The sequence below is a fragment of the Hypomesus transpacificus genome, chromosome 19, assembly GCF_021917145.1.
Source record: "Hypomesus transpacificus isolate Combined female chromosome 19, fHypTra1, whole genome shotgun sequence".
Lineage (NCBI taxonomy): Eukaryota > Metazoa > Chordata > Actinopteri > Osmeriformes > Osmeridae > Hypomesus > Hypomesus transpacificus.
The window spans coordinates 5,328,598-5,342,621 of NC_061078.1; the positions used below are offsets into that span (position 1 = coordinate 5,328,598).

At 52.7% G+C, this 14,024-nt stretch overlaps 1 protein-coding gene across 1 annotated transcript; it reads right to left on the minus strand.

The window, feature by feature from the left end:
- Positions 1–2,906: 2,906 nt before the first annotated feature.
- On the minus strand, positions 2,907–12,802 carry abhd17c (abhydrolase domain containing 17C, depalmitoylase). Its single transcript, XM_047042338.1, has 3 exons — positions 11,893–12,802; positions 4,710–4,941; positions 2,907–2,960 (listed from the first exon to the last, which is right to left on the minus strand). Exons 1-3 carry the CDS (start codon positions 12,375–12,377, stop codon positions 2,907–2,909), a joined length of 771 nt encoding a protein of 256 aa, XP_046898294.1. The 5' UTR covers positions 12,378–12,802.
- Between the last annotated feature and the right edge of the window lie 1,222 nt (positions 12,803–14,024).

Here is a 14,024-nt window from a genome sequence, read left to right on the forward strand (position 1 = left end):
CAGCCTGCTCCCTCTCAGCCTGCTCCCTCCAGCCTCTCTCTCCCTCCAGCCTCTCTCTCCCTCCAGCCTCTCTCTCCCTCCAGCCTCTCTCTCCCTCCAGCCTCTCTCTCCCTCCAGCCTCTCTCTCCCTCCAGCCTCTCTCCCTCCAGCCTCTCTCAGCCTGCTCCCTCTCAGCCTGCTCCCTCCAGCCTCTCTCTCCCTCCAGCCTCTCTCTCCCTCCAGCCTCTCTCTCCCTCCAGCCTCTCTCTCCCTCCAGCCTCTCTCTCCCTCCAGCCTCTCTCTCCCTCCAGCCTCTCTCTCCCTCCAGCCTCTCTCTCCCTCCAGCCTCTCTCTCCCTCCAGCCTCTCTCTCCCTCCAGCCTGCTCCCTCTCAGCCTGCTCCCTCTCCCTCCAGCCTCTCTCCCTCCAGCCTCTCTCTCCCTCCAGCCTCTCTCTCCCTCCAGCCTCTCTCAGCCTGCTCCCTCTCAGCCTCTCTCTCCCTCCCTCCAGCCTCTCTCTCCCTCCAGCCTCTCTCTCCCTCCAGCCTCTCTCTCCCTCCAGCCTCTCTCTCCCTCCAGCCTCTCTCTCCCTCCAGCCTCTCTCAGCTCTCCCTCTCAGCCTGCTCCCTCCAGCCTCTCTCTCCCTCCAGCCTCTCTCTCCCTCCAGCCTCTCTCTCCCTCCAGCCTCTCTCTCCCTCCAGCCTCTCTCTCCCTCCAGCCTCTCTCCCTCCAGCCTCTCTCAGCTCTCCCTCTCAGCCTGCTCCCTCCAGCCTCTCTCTCCCTCCAGCCTCTCTCTCCCTCCAGCCTCTCTCTCCCTCCAGCCTCTCTCTCCCTCCAGCCTCTCTCTCCCTCCAGCCTCTCTCTCCCTCCAGCCTCTCTCTCCCTCCAGCCTCTCTCTCCCTCCAGCCTCTCTCAGCCTGCTCCCTCTCAGCCTGCTCCCTCTCAGCCTGCTCCCTCCAGCCTCTCTCTCCCTCCAGCCTCTCTCTCCCTCCAGCCTCTCTCTCCCTCCAGCCTCTCTCTCCCTCCAGCCTCTCTCAGCCTGCTCCCTCTCAGCCTGCTCCCTCCAGCCTCTCTCTCCCTCCAGCCTCTCTCTCCCTCCAGCCTCTCTCTCCCTCCAGCCTCTCTCTCCCTCCAGCCTCTCTCTCCCTCCAGCCTCTCTCCCTCCAGCCTCTCTCAGCCTGCTCCCTCTCAGCCTGCTCCCTCCAGCCTCTCTCTCCCTCCAGCCTCTCTCTCCCTCCAGCCTCTCTCTCCCTCCAGCCTCTCTCTCCCTCCAGCCTCTCTCCCTCCAGCCTCTCTCAGCCTGCTCCCTCTCAGCCTGCTCCCTCTCAGCCTGCTCCCTCCAGCCTCTCTCTCCCTCCAGCCTCTCTCTCCCTCCAGCCTCTCTCTCCCTCCAGCCTCTCTCTCCCTCCAGCCTCTCTCTCCCTCCAGCCTCTCTCTCCCTCCAGCCTCTCTCTCCCTCCAGCCTCTCTCCCTCCAGCCTCTCTCAGCCTGCTCCCTCTCAGCCTGCTCCCTCTCAGCCTGCTCCCTCCAGCCTCTCTCTCCCTCCAGCCTCTCTCTCCCTCCAGCCTCTCTCTCCCTCCAGCCTCTCTCTCCCTCCAGCCTCTCTCTCCCTCCAGCCTCTCTCTCCCTCCAGCCTCTCTCCCTCCAGCCTGCTCCCTCTCAGCCTGCTCCCTCTCAGCCTGCTCCCTCCAGCCTCTCTCTCCCTCCAGCCTCTCTCTCCCTCCAGCCTCTCTCTCCCTCCAGCCTCTCTCTCCCTCCAGCCTCTCTCTCCCTCCAGCCTCTCTCTCCCTCCAGCCTCTCTCCCTCCAGCCTCTCTCAGCCTGCTCCCTCTCAGCCTGCTCCCTCCAGCCTCTCTCTCCCTCCAGCCTCTCTCTCCCTCCAGCCTCTCTCTCCCTCCAGCCTCTCTCTCCCTCCAGCCTCTCTCTCCCTCCAGCCTCTCTCTCCCTCCAGCCTCTCTCTCTCCAGCCTCTCTCCCTCCAGCCTCTCTCAGCCTGCTCCCTCTCAGCCTCTCTCTCCCTCCAGCCTCTCTCTCCCTCCAGCCTCTCTCTCCCTCCAGCCTCTCTCTCCCTCCAGCCTCTCTCTCCCTCCAGCCTCTCTCTCCCTCCAGCCTCTCTCTCCCTCCAGCCTCTCTCTCCCTCCAGCCTCTCTCTCCCTCCAGCCTCTCTCTCCCTCCAGCCTCTCTCTCCCTCCAGCCTCTCTCTCCCTCCAGCCTCTCTCTCCCTCCAGCCTCTCTCAGCCTGCTCCCTCTCAGCCTGCTCCCTCCAGCCTCTCTCTCCCTCCAGCCTCTCTCTCCCTCCAGCCTCTCTCTCCCTCCAGCCTCTCTCTCCCTCCAGCCTCTCTCTCCCTCCAGCCTCTCTCTCCCTCCAGCCTCTCTCTCTCTCCCTCCAGCCTCTCTCTCTCTCCCTCCAGCCTCTCTCTCCCTCCAGCCTCTCTCTCCCTCCAGCCTCTCTCTCCCTCCAGCCTCTCTCTCCCTCCAGCCTCTCTCTCCCTCCAGCCTCTCTCTCCCTCCAGCCTCTCTCTCCCTCCAGCCTCTCTCTCCCTCCAGCCTCTCTCTCCCTCCAGCCTCTCTCTCCCTCCAGCCTCTCTCTCCCTCCAGCCTCTCTCTCCCTCCAGCCTCTCTCTCCCTCCAGCCTCTCTCTCCCTCCAGCCTCTCTCTCCCTCCAGCCTCTCTCAGCCTGCTCCCTCTCAGCCTGCTCCCTCTCAGCCTGCTCCCTCCAGCCTCTCTCTCCCTCCAGCCTCTCTCTCCCTCCAGCCTCTCTCTCCCTCCAGCCTCTCTCTCCCTCCAGCCTCTCTCTCCCTCCAGCCTCTCTCTCCCTCCAGCCTCTCTCTCCCTCCAGCCTCTCTCTCCCTCCAGCCTCTCTCTCCCTCCAGCCTCTCTCTCCCTCCAGCCTCTCTCAGCCTCTCCCTAGGAGAGGGCTGTTTCAGCTGCTTAGACAAGCACCTGAGGTCCGCTGAGATGGCCTCGTAAGTACTCCACATCTATCTGGAGACAAATCACACAGACAACAAGAACAGAGGTCCCCTCTCCACTGAAGCGAGCGCTGAAAGGGAGCAGGTGGGGGGGGGGGGGGGGGACTGTGGTACAGGGGGGTTATCGCAGAGGCGCAGGGAGGGGGGTGAAGGAGACAGAGGGCACCCTGTGGAGATGAGCTCTCTGCTGGGCTGCTCAACTTTATCTCTACAGGCCAGGCTGGGGCTGCGAGAGGGATGGTGATGTTGTCACCTTACACACACACACGCGTGCGCGCAGGGGAGGAAAAAGAAAGCTGTCAGCAGAGGAGAGGATGGATGGAGGGAGCGATAGAGGAGAGATGAAAGAAATGAGAACAGACATGAAATACCAAAAAAATTATGAACGGGAGAGAGAGAGAGAGAGAGAGAGAGAGAGAGGGGGGGGGGGGGTAAAAGAAAGAAAAACCGGATGTGAGGGTGATAATTGCTGCCTTCGTCTCCAAACAGTCGTGACATTCACATCTAATCCGTATAAAGGCTCACCACCATAAGACCCAGAGATAGACACACACACACACAGACAGACCAGACACATTATTGCAAAAGATCCAATTCTCATGTGTCATGGCAGCCCTAGCCTAGCCAGCGGTGTGACAGAACACCCAGGACCCAGGCAGCAGCCAGAGAGCAGCCCAGGGGAAGAGTGAGCACGTCTGGGTGATCCACACCAACAGGCTGGGTTAGGCTGGTACTGGGGCCATAGATACCGTGGGACTGTCTGTCCTGTTACAGGCTGGTGCTGGGGCCACAGATAGTTCAGTGAGATAGCATACATCACAAGGGAAGACCCTATCCTGACCCCACTAACTCTCCATGTCCACTAACTACCCCGGCAGCCTGTCTGCACTGACTCCCTCTCCTCTCCTTCTGCCTCCCTCCCCCTCTCTCCTGTGAGTTACTATCCCTGCACCTGACTCTCAGCTCTGCAGGGAGAAGATAACCTTCAAGCAACCCCCCCCCCCCGCCCACCACCACCGACCCCCCACTCAAACCCTCCACCCTAGGCAGAGAGCAGTATTTCACTACTCATCTCTGGAGCTGACACAAAAGATGAGAACACACCTCCACCTGGGCCGGGCCAGGCCAGCTCAGGCCAGCCCCCCTCCCCCTCATCACCCACCTGGGCCAGGCCAGCTCAGGCCAGCCCCCCTACCCCTCATCACCCACCTGGGCCGGGCCAGGCCAGCTCAGGCCAGCCCCCCTCCCCCTCATCACCCACTTGGGCCAGGCCAGCTCAGGCCAGCCCTCCTCCCCTCATCACCCACCTGGGCCAGGCCAGCTCAGGCCAGCCCCCCTACCCCTCATCACCCACCTGGGCCGGGCCAGGCCAGCTCAGGCCAGCCCCCCCCTCCCCCTCATCACCCACTTGGGCCAGGCCAGCTCAGGCCAGCCCCCCTCCCCCTCATCACCCACCTGGGCCAGGCCAGCTCAGGCCAGCCCTCCTCCCCCTCATCACCCACCTGGGCCAGGCCAGCTCAGGCCAGCCCCCCTCCCCCTCATCACCCACCTGGGCCGGGCCAGGCCAGCTCAGGCCAGCTCAGGCCAGCCCTCCTCCCCCTCATCACCCACCTGGGCCGGGCCAGGCCAGCTCAGGCCAGCCCCCCTACCCCTCATCACCCACCTGGGCCGGGCCAGGCCAGCTCAGGCCAGCCCTCCTCCCCCTCATCACCCACCTGGGCCAGGCCAGCTCAGGCCAGCCCCCCTACCCCTCATCACCCACCTGGGCCGGGCCAGGCCAGCTCAGGCCAGCCCCCCTCCCCCTCATCACCCACCTGGGGAAGGCGTCGAAGCAGTAGGTCTTGCGCGTGTCGGGGAAGGCGACGCGGAGGCCAGACATGAGGGGAGAGTGCAGGATGACGGCGGCGCACTCGTAGCGCGCGGCCAGGTCCACCGTGGGCACTGTGCCGATGCTCTGGCCGTACAGGATGATGTTCTCTGGAGTCACTCCGTACCTGGGGGAGGGAGGGAGGGGGCGGGGAGGAGAGGGGAGGAGGGAGGAGAGGGGCAGGGGGTTAGCTGATTACATCACAAAAACATGCCTCAGTTATCCAGCCTGTTGTCATGGTGAGATGTGTCTTCATTATCGGCGGATCGTTCAGGCTTAGCACTGCCAAGTCAGCGACGCTGAGATAAACCTCCGTTTCCAGCCAATATGACTCCTACCTATAAAACTCAGGACATGACACAAGCATGGCTAATCTGTGTGGCTTGTAAAATATGACGTGCTTGTTAAGCCGTCACAGTGGGAATGACCTGCGCTGGAGAGATGAAGCTCTCGCCAGGCTGCAGCCTGCAGGCACTGCTCAGGTCTGCAGGAGGGCGGAGGGCGGGGGGGGGTCAGCACTATAAAAGTCCTTTTTATTAGACGCTCCACAGCAGCCTGACAGACATCACTCAGACTTTACACAGATTTCTTCAATCAGTTCTGCCTTATAAAACACAGAGAGGAAAGAGAGAGAAAAAAGAGAAAGGAAGAGAGGCAGAGACTCCTTCCTTGCCTGCCTGCCTCTCTCTTTTGCTTTTCTCTCTTTTGCTTCTCCCGCTTCCCACCTCTACCCCCCTTCCCCTCTCTCTCTCCACTCCTGGCATGCTCTCCAGTATGGACGTACTGTCTCAGGTATGCAGGGTCTCTCTCAGAATGCAAACACACCAGCTATGTGACCCAGGCAGTGGCAGAGACTTCACCAGACTAATACCTCCAGGGCGCAAGACCAGAGCAGCCATAACGGCTGAGCCCCCAGTGAGGGAGGGGAGGGAGGGATGACACGTTCCCCAAGCTAGGCTCACCCTGCTGGGAAGAGAGGTTCTGTGAACTGGGGAGGATACAGGAGTAGTGTGTGTGCGGGTGTGTGTGTGTAAAAGATGTCTCTTGTCTCTGGTTCCTAACCATAAGCAGTACATCAAGGCTTCATAGCACCGCTAAAAGAGTAACTGTCTCTAACGTAACAACAACCACGTAACCAGGCCCTCCATGGACCCTCCAGCCCAGTGTTCAACACACCAGCTGAGGGAGGGAGGGAGGGAGGAATAATAGTGAGTGTGCCCCCTCCCTCTCCTCCTCGGCACGAGCCACAGGGTTTTAGTAGCAGAGTTCCAGAGCCAGCTCTCTCTGCTTTCCAGCAGAGGAAATCTGATGGCTCGGCCTTGCTGCGGGCGTCTCTCCCGGTCAGCAGAGGGGGGGGGGGGGGGAGGAGACGAGCCCACTTCCCTTTTAATATCCCCTCCAAGAAACACAGCAAGACTGGGCCCCGTTTCATTACCCTCGCTGCAGCTCCACAGAGCCCAGACGGTCAGGGTTTGTCTGGCAGGGCCGGGGGGGCAGGATGAGGCCGCAGTAGAGCTGGGCCACCTGCAGGGGGAGCGTCTGGGGGAGCGCAGGGCTGGAGCGCAGGGCTATACAGCCAGGAGGGGGAGAAGAAGACATGGGCTCTGGTGAGAGCTCCTGTCAGGAAGACAGGAAGGTCTTTGGAAGAGACTGAAAACAGTGTTCCCATTCGGGGGCCATGCTGCCTTCTCCTTACTGGAGAGATTCTCTGAGTGAAGAGAAAAGGAAACAGTGTTTAGTGAAAACACTTGTCCAAACATTTGAGATTCAAACGGAAAGCTACAGAGAGGGAAAGAGGAAGTTGGGTGAGGGAGAGCTAGAGAAGGAGGGGGAGAGAGGGAGAGAGAGAGAGTTTCCACACGCTAACTCAGTGTTCTGGCCTGTATAAACACCCACTGGTTAGCTTCCATGGAAACAAGTGGAGTTAGCACGAAATGTCAGCGTTCGACTCCCTCTCCCCAGCATCGACGCTGTGGATGGTCAGTTCTTCCACTTGTTAACAGCCTCTCCACGGCTGCATGGAGAGGCCAGCGGGTTGAGGACGACATTGAAAGCACGTTAAAGAGTTTGATGGTTAGAAAGAGGAAGGCTAGTGGGATAAAGGCCACATACAGTAGTCTGTTTTGAGAAACCGTCCCCTGGAGCCAAAATAAACATTTGCAGATATTTTCTGGACGAAACTTCGCTCCCTCGAGTCTGCCAGCTCCCCCCCAAACTGAACGCCCCCCCCTCCCAAAGAACCAAATCCTCCGGATTTGAGACGCACAAAACCGATCAAGCCCTCGCGATCTCACAACAAACAGCCCTCCCATCCACCTCGCCCAACTTCTTCAACTCTGCAGAACTAACAAGTCATAAATGAAAAGCTCCAGGTTTTATGAGGTTCAGGAGGGAGATGGAAGCTGAGTATTTGTCTAACCCCTCACAGGAGAGGGTTATTAATAGCTCCTATCCATTCTTTCTTACAATAGAACAGAATAGATTGAATAACTTCATGAATATGTACAGTACTGTGCGAAAGCCTTAAGCACAAAATACAAATTCCCGAAAAGGTAAGCAAAAAATAAATAAATGATGATGAAATTAAAAGGCTAACAACATTTCTCAACGGTGCAGTTTTTTACAGCTGCACAAATACAGAAAACAAAAATAAATACTTAAAGACAATATAAAAGTGAAAAATATACTGCATGTTGGGCTAGGCCTATATAAAAGAAAAAAATATGGACAGAAATATACATGCAGTTTATGTGGCTGTGTATATATGTACAGCTTTATAGATATGATATTCCAGTCCAGGCCCTTCATCTCGTCCTCTACCTTGGTGTATCACCCCCCCCAGGGTTAGCTCTGTGAGGAGGCCCCGCCTCTCTGAGAGCTCAGACTGCATTTCCAGATCAGTGCAGATAAAGAGACGGAGGCCCCATTGCCATGCAGAGCAGCATCTCCTGGGATGGAGACTGTGCGACCAGGGGGCACGGCCTGCTGATATTCACCCAGCTCTCTCCCTTCAAATGACTGCCTTTGAACTTCTGCTGACATTTAGCGAGACCACGCAAAGACATTCCAGCGGGCCCCGTGCCTTCATCAGGATGTGTAAGTCGTGAGGAATGACGAGAGTTATGCTGCAGTGTTTCAGGTAGAGGATCTCTGCTCGGGCTCATGTCAGAGGAAGAGAAACGAGGGTGTTCATCTCTGACTAGACAGCAGGAAGACCTGAATCCTTCTGTCTTCCTCCACTAGAATGGGGGGCCAGGCCGGTACTTTACCGACGCCTTGGGCAGTGATGTAGGGAGGGAGGGAGGGGTGCTGCCTGGGGTGTGCTGTTTGAACCTGTCCAGCCACACACATCAAGTCCTCTTCACAAACCTAACCAGACTGATGGGAAACACCACTAGATGATAAAGTGGATGGCGTCTACATCTAACGAGTTATGGGAGTCCCCCCGCACTCTCCTCACTCCTGGATATGGGTCTACTGGACCTAATAATGTCTGTCAGTCTCAGCCTTCTACACACCTCCTCCGCCCTCACCTCAATCCTTCTCTCCTACACGTCTCCCCTCACTCCAATCATTCTCTCCTACACACCTCCTCCCGCTCTCCAACACATCTCCACACCCTTCTCCAACACAACCCCATCCTTCTCTTCTATGCCCTGGTGGAGAAGCAGGAAGCCGGGTGCACCAGAGTTCAGGTGATAAGACTTAGTTGGAACACTTCAGTCTTTCAAAACAACTGGCACAGAGCAGGACGCCCAGTGAAAACCCATTCAGGGGTGTTAACCAGGTCTCTGGGCCCTCCAGCAGAGGCCCCGAGGTAGGGTCACGTCTGGTCCCTGTGCTGGCGGCGAGGGCCAGGGGCCTGAGGAGACGGCAACAACATGACAGCGAGAGGACGATTGATCTGATAATGAGCCTAACAGCACCTGACAGCTGGGAGGGATTAGACCCCGGAACAATAGACATTACAGAAAACTTTTAATTCTCTCAATTATCTTTCATAATACCCAAACCCCTAACGGATATGGCTCAGTGTTCACGCATGCGTACTGGAAGGGAGGAGGGTCAAATTAATTAAGTATGATTGATAAAGCTCAGCCTGGAAGGCTTAGGCCAATGAATAATTTAGTGTAATGTAATTAGCTGAATGTTCGCAGCCAACAGCAGGTGCCAGAGCCAGAATGAACTCTAAATGAGTGGCGTTTGCTTTCACACAACCCTTAGTGGTGCACACCGCTATCTCAGCGAAGAAGTCAGCTGAACACTCAGTCCAGACCTGCAAACACAGACAGCAACTGGGAAGGGTAACCTGAGCCCTAGGAGGCAAACTGGGAACCACCAAGATGAGATACAAAAACGATTCCTAATACAAACCTATGTCACTTAAGGATAAAATGCAAAGTGAAAAATGCTAAACTGAGCCATCAGATATCCTGGTGCCAGAACCTGTTGGGATGAGGAAGTTCCAGCTGTTAGACTGCAATGCTGGGCCTGATCCAACAGACACTCCATTGATTTAACCATTCTTTTCACCACGTCTGTCGACCAATCAGATCAACAAGCAGGGGAGGGGTTGGCACTTTACAGGAAGTCCACGATGATTATAAAGAGGCATCGCCTGTGTCCGGGCAGACTGGGATGGACTGATTGTCCTGATCAGGGATTTCCGCAGTGCTGTACCTTTGGATAGATTAACACCCTGGTTGACCCCTCTCTTGTAAGAGCTTGCACCTGCAGGCTGGTAATCTCTTCAATCAGGAGGCCTCACACAAAACCACTGCACAGGCTTACAGAACGCTCCACATCCCTCAACTGACAGCATTTTCCTAAGATTAAAGATCAGAAATATATTTCCTCTGCCACAGAGGAGAAGCTATCAAGGAACTGTGGAATTCTCCTAGAGGAACGTCATGTCAAATAAAGCTCATGAATCACGCCCGGACAAAGTCCCTCCAGTGGAACCCTCTGAATTCAACTACATTTACATTTAGTCATTTAGCAGACGCTCTTATCCAGAGCGACTTACAGTAAGTACAGGGACATTCCCCCCGAGGCAAGTAGGGTGAAGTGCCTTGCCCAAGGACACAACATCATTTGGCACGGCCAGGAATCGATCTGGCAACCTTCAGATTACTAGCCCGATTCCCTACCCACTCAACCGTCTGACTCCCCCACACTATATTGCCCGCAATGCTGGGTAGGGCCTCGGCAGGAACACCTGCCAGGGAGACTCCTCACCACTCCTACCCTAAACACGACACAACTTATCTGTCAGGGAAATAGGAAAATCACAGCACAGTTCTTCTTGACAATGTACTCAATTAATTTCCTCTGTGAAGTATTTCTCTCATCTTTTGAAAAACCAAAGTGTAATCTATGAAAAAACCTGGACATTGCGCTATACACCTTAAATGTCACCTGCCCTCCACTCACGTCCTTGGGTACACTGACAGAGATCAATGTCATCAATACCTCAACATGAATTCGCTATTCAAGAGACTCTCCCCCTAAGGTAGTTATACGCCGTGGAGTATATTGTGCAGTGTGGTTAGGCATTACCTTAACGATCTCTCAACAAAAGTAATTAAAACGATATTGAATAAACATGAAGCTGAACCACAGGCACTCGGCCCTCCTGAAGAGATATGAAATGATAAACGGTGTTTTCACACTTGGTCAGTCAGCCCTCTCCGAGCGCAGCTTCTAGAAGGTTCACACAATAATGGAATGTTACATGCTTGATGACCTGGAGGAGGAACCACTATCACACTCTCCCCATTGTGACATTTACACAATGTATCAAACGGAAGATTCATAATGAAAACGGAAGGAAAGGACATGGGTATAACAATGCATTAGGTAGACTTCTGGAGAGGCATAGGGGAGGTTATTATTAGAGTGAGGGAGAAAACCAGCACGTTCATATTAAATAAATACAATTAAATTCTCAAGCTCGCTACACTCAGAAAATCTTTCCAGGAACACGGCGACACACACGTCTCGGTCACCTTCACCTGAAGCACAGTTCAGGAAAGCAGCACTTAAGCACACATCACACACTGTCAAAGAAACAATTACTTTAAACAGAAGAAAAACAGCTTTTTACACAAACCTTGTGTTTCTAAGATTAAATAACTTTAACGCAAGAAGCAGGTAAGCGGCAACAATGAAAACTAGGAAATCATTTGTTAAATGTCTTTCTTGAACACCTTGACGTATTCCGGCTTGCCAAATTATACTGTAGACAGCTTCAAAGCAGCTGATTGTGGTTAACAGTCTTAAAAACTATCTATGAAAGCAGCAGGTGATGGCTAACAACTGCTTACTATAGATTAGCACATGACCGACTACATTGTTCCAACTTCTGTTTGAAAAACAAGGCTTTGGACATTTTTTTATTAACCATTTGTTTGAACTTAGTGGGAATCAGGATTTAATTGAAAGTGTTTAAAAATGCGTATTAAGCTAAACATATCTGAACAAGTACCATAGCAACGCATCCTCCAAGTACCTCAGTCACAGTATTCCACGATCATCTCAACTGGAGCAGCTCTCTCTTTCTCTCTCTCTGGAGAGCTCATAAATGCTCATAACTAAGTAGAAAGGGCCCGACTGCATTTATGGATATAAGCATTTGGAGCATGAGGTGATGAGTCACCACTACAGGTCAGTGTTGCAGGTTCAGTTTAAGATCTCCAAAATTCATACCATGTCAAACTTGGAGCTTGTAATCATTTACAGACTTAATGGAGAGTAATGTTGTTATAGGGTCCGCATTCCACACAATAACGATACATTTAAAAAAATCTAATAAAAGAATGATAAAAAAGGTGGACCCATATATTAATCAACTTTTCTTCAATATACAAAACAGTGCACTTGTGTGGGGAGTATGCAGGGGTGCATGACACTACAGTTGCCATGGAAACACTTTCTCGCGAGGAGGATAGGAACAAAGCTCAAGGCAGCACCATTGTCGTTGCTTACGTATTAAGGCTAGCTGTGCATGTCATTACAGATGTATTGCAGAAAAAAAAAGCTGGCACATACACAATTGAACACCGGTTTTCAAACTCACTTGTTTCTCAGCACCTGCCAAGCCGCCTCGATATCTGCATATAGGTTTTTCTCCGACGGCTTACCGCTACTGACACCGTAGCCTGAATAATCGTAGGAGAATACATTGCAGTTGATCCTGGACCCAAGGCCGATGTAGAAACTGCACATCTGGCCCAGGTCTACTGCGTTGCCGTGAGAAAATAGCAATGTGTACCGACTGTTTGGGGCACAGCGTACGAACATGCAGCCAACCCGGTTACCCCTACTGGTCCTGGTGTTAAACACCTCGACAGCATCCAGTTCCCGCTGGGAGTACTGCCAGTCCGCGCGCTCGGTTAAATGTAAACTACTGGTCCCGTTAGCATCGGTGTGCACAGAATACGTGGGCTCCGGGGGGAGAAATGCCAGTTTAGCCGCTATACGACTGGGACATGGAGGGCAACAGAACAGCCAGCATAGTTCGCCAAGGGAAAAACCATTCATTCTCGGGCCTTGTTCGGGCATTGAGGCTCGGAATTACCCGATAGATGCTTTCCCTTAGAAAACGACAACAAGCTAATACTACTGGCTATATTGTCCACCTGTTTTCGGGCAACAAAATACTTAAAGCAATTCTCGGATGGGTAGTTAGATAGCTAGGACCTATCTAACATCGGCTAACTAGCTTGGCTAGCTAATGTCCTTTCTTTTGTATAGCTTGATGGCTAGCTAGCTATTAGCATGAGAAATTAAGCTCAAACCCAGACAGCCATTGCATTGGTTCGGTTATTGAATGTGTGCCACGAAAATGCTGGAGCAAAATCCATGCAAAAACTGTCAAGTACAAAACAACGCCGGTTGATCAATTAAGACCTTGTCAAACATAAACGTCAAAGTAGCAAGCTTGCTAGCGCAGTGTATTCGGCCATAGCACCGATGCCAAATAAAGGATTTCCGGGAATACCGGATATCCTTGTTCGCTGTTTATCATTTTCCGCACCTTTGTATTGACCCTTGCACATTGTAAACCTTGGCTCGTGCATTTATTCTAATTTGTCACACACACAAATATATAATACGTTATGTTTTGGGGGATATTTGTAAAGTATATACATAACATATCTTATATATGTTTTCGTAATTTTTTTTATATATCTTATTATTATCTACTGTGCTTTTTCTTTTACATTTTGTAAGTTGTTGATAGCTTGTGAAAAAAGTTGTAGAGTCTGTTCATCAGGGTCTCTTTTGGCAAAATTCATGTTAGGATAATAGCACAGCTTCATGCAGATTCATCAACTTTGTGTCAGATAGGTGTCACGGTCACAAATGATGCACTGCAGTGTTTTTTTTTTTTTACCGCAAGTCAGATTTGTCCTGTTTGAGCGTGGCAATTTGGCGCATTACGAACCACCAAAAGCCTCCCACATTACTATACCTTATAGGGACATTAAAGGAGAACCAGGTGTGGTTGGGCTGTTGAAACACTTAATAGTAGGTAAGAAATCTGTGCACACTGCCCACCATCGTAAAATAACCATATGGAGTGGATACTGGGCTGTATTTATCATAGCCAGGAGGATCAGGCATATTGCTAGTTGGTCTGATGAGCTCCAAACTGTCTGTGTAAATGTTCTGAAAAGACAAGCTTGGCATTAGTAGGCAAAGATTGCTCAGACCCTTTCATGTAGTATGGAGATGAAAGAAAGCTATTATGGAATATGTTGAGAGCAGTATTCTTTCCTCTTTTTTCCAAAAATTAACGTTTTGCTACCACATCTACATATGTAAAGGAGATTAACAGAGAGGGACAGATCTTAGAACAAACTTATCAGACTTATTGATGACCTCAAAAGTCCTAAAGTCCTGTGTACCTCTGCTAAAATACCACTATCTCAAGTCTTCCTGCCAGACGAAAGCTAGTTCACGCCACTAACTGTGCTGCATTGGGGGGCTGAACAAACTACCCAGAAGAAGCCTAACCAACTGGAAGATAAGGCAAGAGTGCAAACCTAGTCCAGTTGACATTCTAGGCAGATTCACTCGTGTTCAAAGTATTTGAAAGCACACAAACTTGTTTCTTATGGATCAGTGCTCAATATGAACGTGCACAATTGCCACTCTATAAATAGCAGTTAGGCTGTGAAAAATTTGAAGCAGAAATCCATCTTT

Coding starts and splice junctions, on each gene's coding strand:
- abhd17c (XM_047042338.1), bottom strand. CDS start 12,377: ATGCCCGAACAAGGCCCGAGAATGAATGGTTTTTCCCTTGGCGAACTA. Junction 4,942..11,892: donor TGGCAGGTGCTGAGAAACAA/GTGAGTTTGAAA, acceptor TCCCTCCCCCAG/GTACGGAGTGACTCCAGAGA. Junction 2,961..4,709: donor GCTGGCCTGGCCCGGCCCAG/GTGGGTGATGAG, acceptor ATTTGTCTCCAG/ATAGATGTGGAGTACTTACG.